Source organism: Phocoena phocoena, chromosome 20, assembly GCF_963924675.1.
Source record: "Phocoena phocoena chromosome 20, mPhoPho1.1, whole genome shotgun sequence".
Taxonomy (NCBI): Eukaryota; Metazoa; Chordata; class Mammalia; order Artiodactyla; family Phocoenidae; genus Phocoena; species Phocoena phocoena.
The window spans coordinates 7,479,677-7,498,494 of record NC_089238.1 but is presented as its reverse complement, the minus strand read 5'-3'; the positions used below and the strand labels follow the sequence as shown (position 1 = coordinate 7,498,494).

The window sequence follows — 18,818 nt, the reverse complement described above, 5'->3', positions numbered from 1 at the left end:
CACTGTTTCCAGATTATAAATCTGTACTGGCCATAGAGACCCTGTCACACTGGGAGAGTCTCCCTTCATCCTCCCAGGACATTTTTCTGGGGGCAGGGGTCTCACTTCAGCTCGGGGAAGGTGCTTCACCATCTGATACTCCAAACCATGGGGGTGGGGTGGGGGTGGGGAATTGGGCCCAAAGGAGATCTCAGATGATAGATGAGCCTTTGGGACAAAGAGTATAAAAGGATTGGGGCTGAATCAGGAAATAAGAAATGATTTGGAGTATGGTGGGGTATGCACAGGGCAGGGCTCTGTAATATGATGGAACTTCCATTGACCCAGTCACAGCCCAGGGCAGGAGTGTCATCATCAAAGCCTAGATTGTCCCAATCACAGCCCAGGCCTGTCTCAGTCATTGAGACTCAGAAAGTAAACATCTGTCCTGCTATCCATCAGGCTGGGATAAAAGTCCCAGATAAAGTCAGGTGCAAAGTTAACAGGAACCACTTCTCCCAACGTTATGCTACAGCTGTCAAGGGTTGTAAAGATCCCCTTCTTTGAGTTGTTATTGTTTCCTTCCTCACTGAGAAGCCCTGTTCTCTAGAATCACAGACTCTCGGAAGCTCTGCCTGTTGACATCCTATCAGTAAGAATGGAGGGGTCCCACTCTCGCCTGGAAGATCTCTGTCACTGACAATGAGATGCTGCCTCGATTTCCAACCCAGGTGCAGAGTTTCAGATAAGGGGTTTCGGGGACACAACATTCTACTTCTATCTTTAGTTCCAAGAAAATAGGGCCTTGGGTCCAATTCCCAGTCCAGACCTGAGACTGAACTCTGCGTTCATCCTACTCCCACTCCAGAAGTCCTGGGCGTCTTATCCCGGCGCTCCCAAAGGCTGACTATTCCCTCCTAATCCATCCCACCACCCCAGCCCCATGCTTCTCCCATTACCGTCTCCTCCTCCATGTATCCTTCCTTATATGTCCCATCTGGGTCCCCTTCCCACCGATTACCTCTCTCCCTTCACCCCACTTAAAGCCTAGTGCTCCTTCCAAGGGGCCCCCTCCTCCTCGGCCCAGCAGCGGAACCCGAGTGCGGGAGGAGCGGCGCCGCGCCGGACTGGCCACCGGAGAGGGGTCCGCCCGGAAGTGCGCCGCACCGCAGGGCTCCCTAGCCCCCGGCACTGGTCCGCGAACCCACCTGCCTCAACGCCGCTGCTGCCATGGTCTGTGAGGCAGGTATCTGTGCCCGCCCAGGGCGCGGCCCGGGAGAAAGACGTTCCTGCCCCGCCCCGCTCACGCCTCCTCCCGTGGGATGGCCGGCCTGGCCTTCCCAGTTACAGGGCGCCCGCGGGGAGCTGGGCCCTGCTGCAGAGCGCATGCGCTGGAACCCGCGAGGCGAAGGGAGTACGTGGAAATACACCCACCTCCCAGCCCCCACGCTAGAGCGTGCATTCAAAGGTTTTCAAAAATGCATTTCAATAGATACAGTACTGTTGTGGAGCGCTGAAGAGGATAAGCAACCCGAGGGGGAAAGGCAGGGAGCAGAAACCTTCACATACCACGATTCTTGGTGAAAAGAAAAAGCACCCTATAAATGTCGGTGGGCGCAGATATTATGTAAAAATGCACCGTTAAACGGAAAGGACTCTGAAGAGGGTGGCAGGTAGGGATGAAGGGGGAGCTTCACTCTGTCCAGATACTTCCCTGTTTGAATATAGGTTTTCTTTCCAACGAGAAGATATATGTGTATTCTTTGTAACTTCTTAAGGTATAAACATACACTCGGTTCACCATGCCTCCTTCCAGCTCCCTTCATCAGTGACACCCGAAAATTTTCAATCCCCCAGTTCATCAATGAGCTTCAATGAGCAGCTCGTAGAGCAGTTTTTCCTGGTTACTCCCCTTCAAGAGTGTCGCCCCAACTTCATGACCCCCAGGGGCAGAGTTAGACGACTACAGCCCCTCAGGATCCCTCTAATCGCTAGCAATTCAAACCTGCACCAGTGTCCCCTACATCGTGCTCCGCGGTCACTGTGCCCCCCAAACCTTCCGTGGTCAGAGTTCCCCCAACTCCTGCATCCAGGTTACTGTGACACCAAAATATTGTTCTCCTCTATCCTCAAACTCCGTTCCCTAGGTCACTGAGTCTGCGTAATTCTACCCTGGGACATTTTGCTCCCAAATTCTGTTCCCCAGTCCTAAAAGCCACAGGCCCAGCCAGTCAAATTCTGACCCCTCCCCCGCAGGGTGTCTCCCTGTTTCCCTTCCCTCCTCCCCAATCCTCCCCCACCTCCTCGGCTGGAAGCAGTTAGGACGGGGCGCCGAGACAGCGCCCGCCTCCGCCGCGGCCAATCAACGATTGCCTCACGCGGCCCCCACCCCCAAACCGCCCACCGCCGCGGCCAATCCGCAGCAGCGATGCAGCTCCACCTCCACACCTGGGGGACTTACCCCCAACTGGGCCCCTCTCCCCACCTCGGGGAACCGAGTCTCCCTCCTCCCAGCCCGGGAGTCCACGCCCCTTAGTTTCCTCCTCCCTCCTCCCTAGTTTCCTCCTCCAAAAACCCAGGAGTCCAGCCCCCAAGCCTTTCCTCCCTCTGACCCGGGAGTTTCAACCCGACGGCTTTCTCTTCCATCAGGACTTTTGGCGCTGGCCACCCTCCTACTCCGCGGGCAGCAAGGTCAAAACTCCTTTTCCCTAAGCGCCAAGAATAAAGTGCAGATCTTTTTGCTTTACCTTCTCCATTATCTCCTAATCGGAGCTTAATTTACTCTCCCCTACGGGCCTTTTTAATTAGCGTGCTGGTGAAGCCGACCTGCAATACATTTCCCAGGAGACTCTGGCTACAGGCTCCTGCTGCAAAGCCTGCCGGGAGTTGTAGTCCCTCGGGTCCAGGCCACGCGTGGGAATGCGTGGGGCTGGGTGGGGCTGGGTGGGGCGGGGGGACGGGGTCCTGGTGTGATAGGACTCATAAAGGGCCGAAAATAAATGTAATGATGGCTTCCTCCTTCTGGCTGCAGAGCGCTTTTAAGGGAACCTGTGCGGTGGTTTGGCACATTGGTAAGTGGGCTTGATGTCTAGAGTTGGGGGGGGAAACTGGAATTTGGGAGACTGAGTTTTGGGTGGGAGAGCCCTAGTCAGGGAAGCCCAAGTGGAAATGTGGGAGATCACGAAGGGATGGTGGGGGCCTCCACGGGGGTGCCCCGACCTGCCTAGCATCCATACCCCAGCTCCGCACCCCCAGTCACTAGCAGCTCAATCCCAGTGCAGAAGCTGGCTTCGGAGGCCAGGAAAACAGCGGCAGCCCCCACCTCCGCTGGCTGGCCCATGCGGCCCAGGGGCTGGGGAGAGACAAGGGGAAAAGGAGGGTCAAGAGAAGCCATCACCTGACCGCCACCCCCATGCCACCTGGCCCTGGCTCCCACTCCTACCTGGGCCAGCATGCCCTCTCGGATTGTGACTGTGGGGTCAGGTGTTGAGGCTGCCAGCTCTTCCCACAGTGAGGTCCAGATGTTTCCTGGGGAGATGCTGGGGTGAGGCAGGAGAGGGGGTCAGGGAAGTCTGCCACAAATACTGCCTCTTGGGCTCACTCCCAGTCTTCCCAGCTCCCCCAGGAGGCTCTCAGCCCACGTGGAGCTGCTCACCAGTTGGCACGGACACCATATTGACTCTCATCCAGGGCCAAGGCTTTGGTCATGGCTGTTACTGCCCCCTGCAGAAGACGGGACATGGAGAAAGTTCAGACCAGAGAAGATGAGGTTCCTTTTGTCCTCTCCTCCCAACCAGGGGGCATCAAGCAGGGGCATCGGAAGAGGGAAGTCACGCTCTCCCTGCAGGTTTCATTGGGCTGCACCAGGCTCTGTCTCTTGGGAGACCCTTGATGTATAACAACATGTCACAGGTGGCCATGCCTCAGGGCTGAGGTTCCTGAAGGAAGGGGCAGGCTACCTCAGTGGTGTACCTTGGTGGCCACATAGGAAACTGCCTGGGACTGCCCAATTGCCCCGACCAGGCTGGAGATGTTGACGACATTCCCGCGGCTCTTCCGCAAGTGAGGGAGGGCGAGCTGGGGAGACAGAAAGCAGGGTAAGCCACCCAAGCCCCTGGATCTCCGCCTGCCCCATTGAAATGCATCCTGATGGCCATCTCCCAGCTATGCTCACTAGTTGATCTGGGAACCTGGAGGGGCAGCAGCCAGGGTTCTGGGTGCACCTTCTCTGGTTTGTCCCAGGGTCTCTGGGTCTCACCCCTTAAGGAGTCTCTCCTTGTCTGGAAGGGATTTTTCTGTCTCTGCCTCCCCTTTCTGTGTCCTTGTCCCCCTCTCTCAGGGTCCCTGTGTCTCTCTCTAGGCCTTTTTGTATATTACTCAAAACTCCTGTCCAGGGCTTCCCTGGTGGCGCAGTGGTTGAGAGTCTGCCTGCCGATGCAGGGGACAAGGGTTTGTGCCCTGGTCCGGGAAGATCCCACATGCCGCGGAGCGGCTGGGCCTGTGAGCCATGGCTGCTGACCCTGCGCGTCTGGAGCCTGTGCTCCGCAACAGGAGAGGCCACAACAGTAAGAGGCCTGCGTACCGCAAAAAACAAAAACAAACAAACAAAAACTCCTGTCCATAACAAGATAGGAAAATGCAAGAGAGACCAAGATGGCTGCATATTTTACAAAAATGGGAGGAATCTCTTTTATCCGTGGAGGGGAAGATGGTTTCTCTGAGTTTTAGGGAAAGCTCTGTGGTCAGAATGTGACATGGGAAGACTTCATGAAATGTACTCCCTATTCTGCCAACAGAATTGGCAACCCCTGGCTATCCGGAGGTCCCTAAACTAACTCTCAACTCTCTCTCTCTCCCTTTCCTTCTCTCTCCCTCCCAGGCAGTCTCTGTTCTTCCATTACACATGACCTTGAATAAACTCAAATTCTATCCCTCCCCTTGCTTGCCTTGGGCAAGGACTGTTCCTGCCATGAAAGATTAATGGGCACAAGCTGGCTCACCCAAGGGATACTCAGAATGGGAAGCTAAATTAACTCTCTCTCTCCGGTTCACCCCACCAGCTCTTTCTAACCTCCACTCCCTCAGAAACAGCCTCCACCCTGTCCTCAGTGCTCTATCTTCAAACACTCCCTGAGTTCCAACTTCAGGGCCTTTGCATTTGCTGTTCCCTCTGCTCAGAATGTTTCTCCTGACACAGCATGTGACTCACTCCTAGGGTGACCAACTTTCCCCAGTTTTCTGGGGACATGGGACATTCGGTCCACAGTTTCAGGGCTAAAGTGGGAAAATACTATCCCCTCAGCAACTTCAAATCCTGTTCAAATGTCATCTTCTCAGTGAGGATTCCCTCACTGTTCTATTTAAAACTGTAACCTGCCTACCCCTGGGTCCCCAGCCCTCTTCCTGATTCCTTTTCCCTGTGTCACACACCTCCTTCTGACATGCCATATATATTTTTATTACTTGCTTATTTGTTTATTCTGTGTTTCTCCCACCAGAATGCAAAAACCTATGAGGGACGGTTGGAATTTCTTATTTTGATTCATCCCCCATACTAAGGTGTCTGGCACATAGTAGGTGTTCAATAAATATCTTTGGCATCAATGAATGAATTTACTGAGGATCTATTATGCACCTTCCCCTGTTCTCAGCTATTTTTTAATAAATTTATTTATTTATTTCTGGCAGCGCTGGGTCTTTGTTGCTGCGCACAGGCTTTCTCTAGTCACGGTGAGCGGGGGCTACTCTGCATTGCAGTGCTCGGGCTTCTCATTGTGGTGGCTTCTCTTGTTGCGGAGCACGGGCTCTAGGCACGCGAGCTTCAGCAGTGTAGCATATGGGCTCAGTAGTTGTGGCTCGCGGGCTCTAGAGCGCAGGCTCAGTAGTTGTGGTGCACGGGCTTAGTTGCTCTGCGGCATGTGGGGTCTTCCCGGACCAGGGCTCCAACCCGTGTCCCCTGCATTGGCAGGCGGATTCTTAACCACTGCGCCACCAGGGAAATCCTGTTCTCAGCTCTTTACACAGATTAGCTCATTTAATCCTCACGACAACCCTAAAATGAGGTCTAGTCGACAGCGCCTTCCTCCGGGTGAGGAGACTGAGGAGCGAAAGGGTGACTGATGCTCAGAGGGTCATGTGATCGGTCACAGCCAGTATTTGTGGCTTGGCCATCTGAGACCAAGACCCATAAGCAAATAAAAACTTCTGACAACTTGGGACTTCCCTGGCGGTCCAGTGGTTAAGACTCCACTCTTGCACTGCAGGGGGTACAGGTTCGATCCCTGCTCGGGGAGCTAAAATCCCATGTGCCTGGCGGACAAAAAACCAAAACATAAAACAGAAGCAATATTGTAACAAGCTCAATAAAGACTTTAAAAATGGTCCACATCAAAAAAAAAAAAAAAAAAAAAATCTAGGGCTTCCCTGGTGGCGCAGTGGTTGAGAGTCCGCCTGCCGATGTAGGGGACGGGGGTTCGTGCCCCGGTCCGGGAGGATCCCACATGCCGCCGAGCGGCTGGGCCCGTGAGCCATGGCCGCTGAGCCTGCGCGTCTGGAGCCTGTGCTCCGCAACGGGAGAGGCCACAACAGTGAGAGGCCCGCGTACCACAAAAAAAAAAAATCTTAAAAAAAAAAAACTTCAGACCACTCTAAGTGTTCTCCCTGTCTCCCCTCACTCTCACCAGCCTTGAAACCCTGACTCCCCAGGCCCTGCCCTGGCCATATTTCTCTCCTTAATCCTCATGACTCCCTGCCCAGCTGTTTAACTCCCTCCCCTCCCCCAACCTGCAAAGGTGAGGTCCATGGGGGCTGAGACGGGTTCATTCACCACCCTCATCTCAGCACCGGGCACACAGCTAGCGTTCAATAAATATTTGCCCCATGCTCCTTGTGGCCCCTTTCCAGCCCTAACCCAGGCATTCCTTGGCAGGCATCCTCCCCCACTCCTCCTGCCAAGGTCGCCTGAACCTCTGTGTAGCTGCATCAGGGACCTGCTGGTAAGAGACCTGCTGACTCTCCCTGTCCCTCTTTCCCTTCCTCCCTTCAGACGCGCGATTTGAAACAGCCTGGCTCGCTCAGAGAACTCCTGCAGGCTCTCCCTGGCCTGACTCCAGGTCTCCTAAATGTTCAGGTTCCTGGGTCTGCTTCTTGCTGTCCTCGCCCTGCCGTGGGAACCCCCCACTTTACTGGGTTTCCACCAGCATCTCCTAAATCGCCCTTGGAGCCCCTTTCTGGACCTCCTGACCTGGCCCCCTCGGGCATTTTCATCTCCGTGTCTCAAGTGCAAAATTTACCCCATTGTCTCCCCCTAAAATCTGCCCCTCTTCCTGGTTCCTAGCCTCTGACATGGGGCCCGCTCCCACCCAGTTTCTCAAGCCGGAGACCCGGGAGATCTGGGCGTCTTCCAGAGCCTCCCTCACCCTCAGTTCCTCATCAGACCCATCACCAAGGAGCTCTCGAATCTCTACAATTCCCTCCACCTTGTTAATTCATTTCACAAACATTTCGTGAGGACCTATTATGTGCCAGGTACTGGGGTAGATGCTGTGGATACTGCAGGAAACAAGACCGGGAGAGATTTCTGCCCTCGTGGAGCCCAAGTTCCATGGGGAGGCAGCAAGAAACAGATACAAGTGCACTATGAAATGTTCTAGAGTGTAATTAGGGATATGAAACAAGAAGGAGAGCAGGAGATGGGGGAATGGGAGTGTTGGGCTGGGTGCAGTTTCAAACGGTGCCCAAGGGAGGGCTTTGGGAAGGTGAGATTTGAGGGGTTTTTTTTTCATTCTTTTTTTGGGGGGGCCTCTCCTCACAGTTTGCAGGATCTTAGTTCCTGGACCAGGGATTGAACCTGTCCATGCCCCCTGCAGTGGAAGCTTGGAGTCTTAACCACTGGACTGCCAGGGAAGTCCCAGATTTGAGCATTTTGAGTCCAGGTGTGAGTTGTAGGCATTTCTTAGAGAAAACCAAGCTGGGCAGAGGGAACAGCGAGTGCAAAGGCCCCGAGGCAGAACCAGGCTGGGTGTGTTTGGCAGCCAGGAGGCCACTGCGGTGGGAAGTGAGATCAGAGGAGCAACAGGGGCCAGAGTGTGCGAGGCCTTGAAGGCCATCTCTTCTCACCCCACTTTGCCCACAGATTTGTTCCTCATACAAGAGACAGAATGATCTGTTACTACTAACGATGTGTTAGTATTAATGGGCTCACATCACTTCCTTGCTCAGATACCTTCTATGGCTTCCTGTTGCTCTTGAGGTCAAGACCAGATGCCTCAGCATGGCCATCCAAGCCTGATATATCTGCCCCCCAACCCCTTCCTGTACCACCCGCTTCACTCACTGCACTCAGCACCTTGAGAGCTCCTAACTCTCCCACGGCCAGGCCTCTGCACAGGCTGTTCTCTGCCAGGAACACCTGCATCTCCGTGTAGCTCCATCAAGGACCCACCGGACTGTTCATGGCCTGACTCCCTCCCTTTGCCCCACCTCTCCCCTAGTTAATGTCATTCATGTTTCACTTCCTCCAAAAAGCCTACCCTGAAGGCCAGAACAAACCAGCACCAGAACACACTCACCCATATAAACTCGTCTCTTGTTTATTTAGTAACACTTGGCTGCCCCATGACTATAAACTCCACAAGGGCAAAGACCACGTGGTGTATCGCCAGCACCTACGAATGCTTGGTCAGTCTTTGATGACTAAATAGATGAACGAATGGATAGGTCTCTAAGAACCAATCCAGCTCTGAGAGTCTACAATAGACGCTCCTGCGCTCAAACATCTTCTGCGATCCCTACTGACAAGATCTCATTTCCTTAGCTATATAAACATCCCTAATTCCTCTGTTGTTTTCTCTAGCCTAGGGAATGGCTCACTTTGGCTTGTGTCAGAATCCACCAGGGAGGCCAAAGACCCAGAGATTCTGATTCAGGAGGCCTGGGGTCCCAGATTCAACATTTAAGGAGCTTTCAAGGGACATTGGTGGTGGTGGTGATGATGACGGTGATGAAGGTAATGATGATAATGATGGGGGGATGATGGCAATGATGGTGAAGATGGTCATGATGATGGTTTAATAATGATGATGGTAATGGTGATGGTGGTGATGGTGGTCATGGTTACAATGATGACAATGGTGATAATGGCAGCAACTTACACATGTTGACAAATTGCTTTACAACAGGCACTGGGACAGAGGCAGGAAGAAGCAGACAAAAGTCTCTGCCCTCTGAAAAACCAAATGCAATCGGCAGACTTTGGAGCTTGGTGTGAACAAACCAACTATAATAAGACATTTGCGAACAACGAGGTGAATTTAAATAGGGCTTGGGTATTAAATGGTATTAAGAAATTACTCTTAATTTTCTTAGGAGATCTAATAGTAATTTGGTCATGTAAAAAAGTCTTAATTTTAATTATTAACATGAAGTTAATTTTTTTTTTTTTTTTTGGTCACCCCACACTGCTTGCAGGATCTTAATTCCCAGACAAGGGATTGAACCCAGGCCCTTGGCAGTGAACGCGTGGAGTCCTAACCACTGGACCACCAGGGAAGACCGCCAAATGTATTTTTAAGTTAAAACAGTATTTGGCTCTTCCTTGCCTCTTAGATGGGGGGGATAACTCTGAGGTGCACGTTTCTAGCTGAATCCCAGAGTGCCACCAGGGGATGGTGCCCCACCTGGTGGTAACTTGCTTGGTGACACCCTTCATCAGCTGCCTAGCAACTACTCCCCAGGCTGAAGGAAGCAATTCCTGGGATCACCTTCCATCCATCCTGCCTTTCAATCCCCACCTGGACTCTGCTTCTGGGGGAACCCCGACTAACACAGGTGTGGCCACGGTACCGTGATAAGAATTCTAATAATCTGAATAAGAAAGTCTCTAGATTAGCTAAGATCATGATATCAATGTTAACGTTACTATGACTGTGTAAGAGAATGTTCTCGTTTTTAGGAAATACCCTCCAAGGCACTGAAGGGTAAATAGACATCATGCTTGCAACTTACTCTCAAATAGAGAGATAGAAGAATAAAGCAAATGTGGTCAAATGTTAACAACGGGGAGTCTGCGTATACAGGACTCCTCTGTATTATCCGGGCAATAAGTCTTAAATAAGTCTTAAATTATGTCAAAATAAAAATAAATAAATGTTCTAATCCATTGGTAGTATTTATGAAGTTCTTACTAATGATATTATATGATGTCTGGGTAGGGGATGGCAGGAGGCAATGGATAGAACAAGCTTAACAAAATGCTTATAATTGCTAAAGGGAGAAGGAGATGGAGGTTCTCCTGTTCTTAAAATACACCCAGGTTGTTTCTGCCCCAGGGCCTTTGCACACTCTTTTGGCAAGTGAAACACCCTGTGTCCTACTTCTCTACTTCCTTCCCTCCCATTCAAGGTTGAGCTCAAACTTCACCTTTTCCCAGGATTCATTTGCCCAATATGTATCTCAGAGACGGCAAACTGAGTGAGGTGGATTGGCTGCAAGACACAGAATGGGGCAAGGTTCGCGATAAACAGTAATACCTTGCAGACAGTAACCTCTGTGCCAGGTATGTTCTAAGGACTTTGTGGGTATTTAATTTAACCTCATTCAATTCTCAGGACAACGCTGTGAATTACTACCACTATTAGCCTCCTTCTACAGATGAGAAAACCTAGGTGCAGAGAGACTGAGAATCTTGCCTGATGTTACAAGTAGGAAGTGACAGAGAACCCAGGCAGGTGGACCCCAGATCTAGACCCTCATGTGAGGCTTCTGCACCAGCCACTCACAGGTAACAGAGTCAGGAGGCCAAGGAGGGAGAGCTGGGGATTGGGGTACAGTGGGGAGCCAGGCCACATTTAGCAGACTGTCGCCCTTGCCATGGATCCAGTTGGCCAACTTTTCAAGAGAAACCAGAAATCCAGTTGTTTGTGAGAAATTTCTCTCTTTTTAAAAATGCTGGCAATTAATGAGGGAGGGAGAGAAAGAAAAAAATAAACACACACACATGGGAAGCCCCTGGTGGTCCAGTGGTTAAGGATCCCTGCTTCCAGTGCAAGGGGCTCAGGTTCGGTCCGTGGTGGGGCAGCTAAGGTCTCACATGCCGTCGGCACGGCCAAGGAAGGGAAAAAAAATACACACACGCACATATCCTTTACGGGCTGTGGTGTGTGCATGCCTTATTGTACGGAGGCACCAATCTTTTATTATTATTATTTTGGCCGCGTACCACTGACTTGCGGGATCTAGTTCCCAGACCAGGGATTGAACCCGTGCCCTCCCCAGTGAAAGCGCGCAGTCCTAACCACTGGACCGCCAGGGAATTCCCAGGAGGGGCCAATCTTAGAAGGTGGACAGAAACTGGGGACAGAAGCCAGGGTTGACTGGTTGAGAGACAGATTATCCAACTGCTTGGGGATATTTCACCTGGATCTCGGATGAGATCTGGGGAAGCACCTGAGCTTCTCCACACAGGTGACCCCTGACCCACTCCATGCCCCTCTTCCCTCTGTTTACATTCGCTTTCCTGAGCTCCTCTAGCCTCAAGCTGGTGCGCTCCGAACTGATGTCTCCAGGCCTCAACCTTTGCCCTAGACCCGTGGCCCGCACGCAGATGTCTGGTGGGCATCTCTCACTTGACAGTCCCCCGCCCCACCTGCTCCTCCCCAGGCTTCCCCAGGGCAGCAGATGGCAACGCCTTCCTGCCAGATGCTGGGGATTGGGGTTGCGGGAAACAAACAAACAAAAACCCCACCCACTCCTTTCTTTCTTAAGTCGGCCGCCACATCTAGTCTATAAGGAAATCTTAACAAGTCTACCTTTAAAATGCATCCAGGGATTTCCCTGGTGGTCCAGTGGTTAAGAATCCGCCTTCCAATGCAGGGAACTCGAGTTCGGTCCCTGATCAGGGAACTAAGATCCCACATGCCACAGGGCAACTAAGCCCGCGTGCCACAACTAGAAAGCCCTAACACCGCAACTACTGAGACTGTGCACTCTGGAGTCCCAGCACCACAACTAGAGAGAAGCCCACAAGCAGCAATGAAGAGCCCTCTCGCTGCAACGAAGATCCCGCGAGTTGCAACTAAGACCCGAGGCAGCCAAATAAATAAATAAACAGAAAAACGTATGAAAAAAATGTATGCAGAATCAGACCATTTCTCACCAAATCCACAGCCACCAGCCTGGTGGGATCCAACATCACCTCCTCTGGCCTGGGCCATCCCATCGTCACCTCCTCACTGACTTCCTGGCCTCTGCCCTTGCCCCCCACTTTGTTCCCCACCTGGCCACCAGACGGCACCAGATCCCACTTACAACAGTTCGAGTTCCTCTGCTCCGAACACTCTATGGCTCCCAGCTCAGACAGTGTCAAACCCAAGTCCTCTCCAAGGTTTACAAGACCCAGCACGATCTGCCCTCAACTTCCAGCCTCTCCCTGCTTCGTCTGCTTCAGTCACGCTGCCTTCCTCACTGTCCCTCCTACACGCCAAGCACTTCCACCCCAGGGCCTTTGCACTGGCTGCTCCTCTGCTGGACCACAGTTGCCCACATACCTCCTAGGGGTCTTGACTCAAATGTTACCTCTTAGAGAAGGCTTCTGACCACCCACCCTGTCTAAAAGAGCACACAGATACACACTTAAAAAACAAAAAAAAAACCCTTATCTAGTAAAGATCATACTGAATTATTTTATTTATGGGTGAAATAATGATATCTGAGATTTGCTTTCAAATACTCCAGAAAAGGTAAAGAAAAGAAAAAGTGAGGAGTCAACAAGAAACAAGAATGACAGAATAGGGGCCTCCCTGGTGGCGCAGTGATTAAGAATCCGCCTGCCAATGCAGGGGACACAAGTTTGATCCCCGGTCCGGGAAGATCCCACATGCCGCGGAGCAACTAAGCCCGTGCACCACAACTACTGAGCCCGCATGCTCTAGGGCCCATGCTCCGCAACAAAGAGAAGCCACCGCAGTGAGAAGCCCACATACTGCAACAAAGGGTAGCCCCCGCTCGCCACAACTGGAGAAAGCCGGCGCGCGGCAATGAAGACCCAACGCAGCCAAAAATAAATAAATAATTTTAAAAAAGTATTATAATGGGGAATTCCCTGGCGGTCTAGTGGTTAGGACTCTGCGCTTCCACTGCAGGAAGCACGGGTTCGATCCCTGGTCGGGGAACAAAGATCCTACAAGTCCCACAGCACAGCAAAAAAAAAAAAAAAAAGTATTATGATGGTAAATTAAATAAATAAAAAGTACTTTGATGAAAATAAGTTGTTATCATAGAGAACGAATATGTACATGTACATGTAGCTGCCATATGAGCGAGTAGTCAGGAAAGGCCTTTCTGAAGAGATGGTATTTGAACTGAGATAGTAAGTAGGAGGCGATTTGGGGAAGATTCAGAGGAAAGGCGTAGAGGTAGAAGGAGATACTCTTTGCTCCTGATAGCTATTCACTGGGTAGCAAAGCTGTGACTGTCTATTACTGATTCCTTGTCCTAACTCCTTTCTCCAGATCCTTAACATCCCCCACCACTACCACCACACCACTTTGGAAGGTTCTGGAAGGTTCCTAAGAAGACTGGGCTATGTAGCAACACAGGTAGCTTTGGCCAGATGTAGGGATCGGCATGCATTTCTTTTCTACAAAAATGGAGTCCTTCTGGAATAAGATCAAAGCAAGGCACAGAAAACATTTGGCTCTGAGACAAAGTGGGTCTGACAATCTCTCTGTCAGGCGGCTGCTCACCTTCGTTAGGGTGTACGTCCCCAGCAGGTTCAGCTCCAGCAGCTGCCGGAAGCCCTGGGCAGAGGTCTCCTCGGGCCACTGCGGAGGTGGATCTAAGGGTGGGGGTGGAAGAGAGAGAGAGGAGAGGATGAGGGAACCATGAAGACAGGAGAGCAGGGAAGGGGAATAGGCACTGCGGGGTGCAGGGGGGAGGAGTGGCAGACAAGAGGGTCAAGGGTCCTGGAAAGGAAAGGAGGCTGCATAGTGGTTACTAAAAAAGTAGTCTCAAAATTGGATTAAGAAGATGTGGTTTGTATGTACACTTGGAATATTAGCCTTAATAGAAAGAATGGGGGCTTCCCTGGTGGTGCAGTGGTTGAGAGTCCGCCTGCCGATGCAGGGGACACGGGTTTGTGCCCCGGTCCGGGAAGATCCCACATGCCGCAGAGCGGCTGGGCCCGTGAGCCATGGCCGCTGAGCCTGCGCGTCCGGAGCCTGTGCTCCGCAGCAGGAGAGGCCACGACAGTGAGAGGCCCGCGTACCGCAAAAAAAAAAAAGAAGAATGAAATATCGCCATTTGCAGCAACATGGATGAACCTAGAGAATATTATGCTTAGTGAAATAAGTCAGAGAAAGACAAAAACTGTATGATATCACTTATATGTGAAATCTAACAAATAATACAAGTAAATATATATGCAAAATGGAAACAGACTCAGATATAGAAAACAAACTTGTGGTTACCAAAGGGGAGAAGGAAGGAGAGAGGGACAAATTAGGAGTATACAAGCTACTACAGATACAAACTACTATGTATAAAGTAGATAAGCAACGAAGATATATGGTACAGCACAGGGAATTATAGCCATTGTCTTGAAATAACCTATAATGGAATATAGTCTGCAAAAATACTGAATCACTATGGTGTACACCTGAAGCTAACATAAGACTATAAATTAACTATACTTCAATTAAAAAAATTGAAAGGAGCAGGGACTTCCCTGGTGGCACAGTGGATAAGACTCTGCTCTCCCAATTGCAGGGGGCCTACGTTTGATCCCCAGTCAGGGAACTAGATTCCACATGCATGCCGCAACTAAGAGTTTGCAACTAAGGAGCTGGCAAGCCGCAACTAAAGGAGCCCTGGAGCCACAATTAAGACCTGGTGCAACCAAATAAATAAACAAATATTTAAAAAATTAAAAGAAGCATCAAAAGAAAAAACAAACAAAAAACCAGTCTCAGGGCCAGAAGGTCTGAGTTCAAATCTTAGCTCTGACACTTCTTGGCTGTGTGACTTTAGGCAAGTCACTTTGCCCCTCTGTGCCTGTTTCCTCATCTGCAGAATGAGGATAACACTTTGTTCTCAGGCTTAGACATTTCACAAGTCAATATTTGTGCCTGACACTTAGTACTATAAATGTGTTTGTTAAATAAATAGAAAGAGGGGACTTGCCTGGTGGTCCAGTGGTTAAGACTCTGCACTCCCAATGCAGGGAGCCTGGCTTCGATCCCCGGTCAGGGAACTAGATCCTGTAAGCCACAACTAAAAGATCCCACGTGTTGCAACTAACACCCGGCACAGCCAAATAAATAAATATTTTTTTAGAAAATAGAAAGAACTGGGTGGATGGAAGAGGGACAGAAAAATCAACATTCAGAAGAAAAGAAGCAGGAAAGATAGAAGTAAGAACAGGAAAAAAAAATAGAAACTGGGAAAAATGGACCCTGAACCTTCCAAAGGCTTTAAGAGTCAAAGTGGATGAAGGGACAGAGAGATGGGAAACAAGACAATGGAAAGTTAATGAAATATTGGATTATTCCTCCTGGAGACCCAGGGCTTATGGCCTTGCTTCCTTCAGAGAACGGTTCAAACATCTTCAGAGAATCCACCCCAGACCCTCTGTACAAAACAGCCCCTGCCATTCTCTAAGCCCTCAATCAGATTTATTTTTCTTCATAGCCTTTATCACTACCAGACATGCTAATATATACAATCAATTATCCTTATTCGAGGCAGCTAGTCCACAAAGTCACAGCGAACACTGAATTAGTGACTATTGACCCATTGCTCCTAGGGGAAATACATATATATAATATTACATTATAACATATACATGCTATTAACTGAAAGTTTGTGTCCCGCCCCCCAAATTCCATATGTTAAAATCCTAACCTCCAATGTGATAGTATTTGGAGGTGGGGTTCTGTGGGAGTCAAGTCATGAGGATGGCTCCCTCTTGAATGGGATTAGTGCCCTTATAAAAGAGACCCCCATGAGGTCCTTCGTTCCTTCCACCATGTGAGGCCCCAGCAAGCAGGCCCTCACCCGACACCAAATCTGCTTCTGACTTGATCTTGGACTTTGCAGCCTCCAGAACTGTGAGAAATAAATGTTTGTCATTTAAGCCACCCAGTCCATGGTATTTCTGTTATAGCAGCATGAACAGACTAAGACAGGACATATATGTGTATGTATATATGTACATATGTATATGTATATAGTTATATGGCTATCTAACATAAATATTATAATCTTAAATCCTAAAAACAACCCATACTGGCAGACTCTATTTTATTTATTTTGCAAATAAGGAAGTGTTAAGTGACTTGCCTGAGGCTGCCCCACTCACAGATGCCAGAGCTGGGATTCAAACCCATCCAGCTGGCCCCAGAGGGAGCTCCTTACAGACACTGCCCTCTCCCGTCTCCACCTCTGGGCATCTCTCTGTTTGAAAGCTAAACCCAGAGGGCAGAGCATCACCATGTTTGACCTTAGCTGGGAACATGTGCTACGGGCAACTCAAATTTTTGCCTCTCTGCCCATGTCTGTGAATACCGGGAAAGCGCAGTGAGTACTGATTCTGGGGTTACAACCCACCCTGCAAGGAGGTGAGTTCGCAAATATGGAATCCACAAATAATGAGGATTAACTGTATCTGTCTTTTCTTGTCTATTTCCTTCCTCTACAATGTGAATCCCATGAGGACAGGAATGCTTAGTCAGTTTTGTTCACTGCTAAATCCCCAGTCCCTAGGACAGAATGTGGGGCATAGTAGATGCTCAATAAATATCTGTTGAGAGGATCAAGGACACGGAGAGAAAGGATGCACTAGTATCTGCCGTCTCTAAATTCTTACAACAGAGAAGGGAAGTGCAGCCCAGAGAGGGTAAGTCAATTGCTCAAAGTTGCCCAGCCAATAAGAGAGGCTTCTTTCTACCATGGCCTTGCTGTGTGACCCCAGTCCAATCAATTCTCCTCTCTGAGCCTTGGTTTACCAACGTGAGGCATTCTTACGAAGGGTAAGCAGGAAGCTGATGGCAATTTCCCTTCAAAGCCTCCACACCAAGCCCTATAGACCATGTGTAGAGAGTACATCACCTCAGTCATGGAAAAAGAGAAGGGCCATCAGCCTCACTTCATAGATAAGAAACTGAGGCTACAAGATGGCAGCTATGTGCCCAAGGCAGTTCCGGTAATTATGAGGCTGAGCAGTTACACTATTCCATACTCACAACGACCCTATAATGATGACAAGGATGGTGATTTTCATTTTAGAGATGTAGAAACGGATGCATAAAAGGGCTAAGGGCACAGGCCTGGGGGCACACAGCAGGGATGGAACAGAGCCAGCACTGGGGTGGGAAGCCAGGAGGTGGGTTGACACCAGTGGAGAACAGCCCTCAGGAGTCATGACTCACGGTAGCCAGCGCTGTTGACTACACAATCCAGGCGGCCGAAACGGTGGATGGTCTCAGAAATGAGGGTTTGAGGAGAAAGATATCTTGTGAGTGAGCAGTGATGGCACCAGGCCTTTTGGAGCCGAGGGTCCAAAAGCGAGGTGGGGACAGGAGTCACAGCTGAGGGGCCAGACACCAGAGGGCTGGTGACATTCACACTGTGGTCACTACTCCAGAGACCTGGGACTGGGGTGCGGGGGCAGATGTCAGAGATACTGGCTAAAGAGAAAGACCAGAAACCCTGAGGAAAGAGAAAAACTCTTACAGAAAGAGACCCGCTGTGAGGAGTTTATTTGTCCCAATCCACGTGACATGTATGACAAGAGCCTTGAGGGAGTGGGAGATAAATGAGAATCTTCCCAGGAGACACAGGACCTGGTCGGCAGAGTTAGGGAAAAGCCTTGAAATGACACTGAGCTGAAACCTCTGGGATGGGTACAATTTAGCCAGGAGAAGGGGGAAAGACAGAGGGAACAGCGTGTGCAAAAGCCTGGGGCTGGGTGGAGAAACAAGTGGAGACACCGGGGGTAGGGACAGAAAACACACTCACCCTCACATCTTCCTCCTGAGTCACATCACAGAGCAGAAAGACAGTGCCAGGAAGCTCCCGCTCCAGCGCCCGACCCCCGGACTCTGCAGGAAGAGAAGGGCTGGGGGTCTGGACTCTTGGGTCAGAGGGAGGAAGGGTCTGGGGACCCGGACTCCTCCTGGAGGGGCGGGGGTGAGGACTGAGGGGACCCTCACTCACCATCTTTGTCACAGATAACCACTTGGGCACCGCTTTCCACTGAGGATGGGAAGAGAACTGGTTAACCCAGCACAGGCCTTTGCGAAGCCCTCTGGTGCCCTCTAGTGGCCACCTGAAGTGGGGCCGTCTCCCACTATGCTCCCCTCGTGACCCCAAAGTCTCATGTTAATCCCCTAGGACAAAGGGCAGAAGTTTTTACACATATTCTCCTTGGCTGCTCCAGGTGCTCGCTGGAGCTCCTGAGCCTCCATCCCTGGTTCCAGAGTAAACCCTAAATCTGCAAGAGGCATGTTCCCCCAAACCACCCATTTTGTAGCCATTACTGAGACCCGCCGAAAGGGAGTCAATGGCGTTTGGAAATCCGCCAAAATCTCAGGCCCCAGGCTACCACTGCCTATCTTTTCATTAACTTTGCAAATGGGATTTTATAAGATAAGAATCTAGATTCCAGTACAGAAGATACTTCTTTCCACACCCATTAATTAGCCCCCCAGGGTCCCTCCTCTCCCAGACTCCCAACATTCAGAGCCAGCCAGACCGCACTCACCGAAGGCTCGAACGATCCCGGCTCCGATGCCGCGCCCGCCCCCGGTCACGACGACCACCTTCCCAGCATAGCGCGTTCCCGT

General features: G+C 50.6%; 2 protein-coding genes across 3 annotated transcripts in view; both read right to left on the bottom strand.

Annotated features, from left to right (window-relative positions):
* The window catches only part of BCAT2 (branched chain amino acid transaminase 2), a 22,396-nt gene extending 14,042 nt beyond the window's left edge, over nucleotides 1–8,354 (bottom strand). Inside the window, exons 1-3 of one of the 2 annotated variants that reach the window (XM_065898815.1) lie at nucleotides 8,351–8,354; nucleotides 6,678–6,687; nucleotides 1,188–1,315 (exon numbers count right to left, since the gene is read on the bottom strand). In XM_065898815.1, coding sequence (XP_065754887.1) covers nucleotides 1,188–1,211 — 24 coding nt within the window. In that variant the 5' untranslated portion in view covers nucleotides 1,212–1,315; nucleotides 6,678–6,687; nucleotides 8,351–8,354. Of the gene's footprint in view, nucleotides 1–1,187; nucleotides 1,316–6,677; nucleotides 6,688–8,350 lie in introns of those variants that run through there. The other variant, XM_065898816.1, reaches the window with a different exon arrangement.
* Nucleotides 3,158–18,818, bottom strand: HSD17B14 (hydroxysteroid 17-beta dehydrogenase 14; the record flags this gene model as incomplete). Its single annotated transcript, XM_065898817.1, is given in 9 exon segments — nucleotides 3,158–3,331; nucleotides 3,422–3,518; nucleotides 3,635–3,702; nucleotides 3,952–4,056; nucleotides 13,722–13,813; nucleotides 17,403–17,471; nucleotides 17,994–18,074; nucleotides 18,190–18,228; nucleotides 18,737–18,818. Coding segments are annotated over 9 exon segments (807 nt in total), but the record flags the coding sequence as incomplete, so codon positions are not given.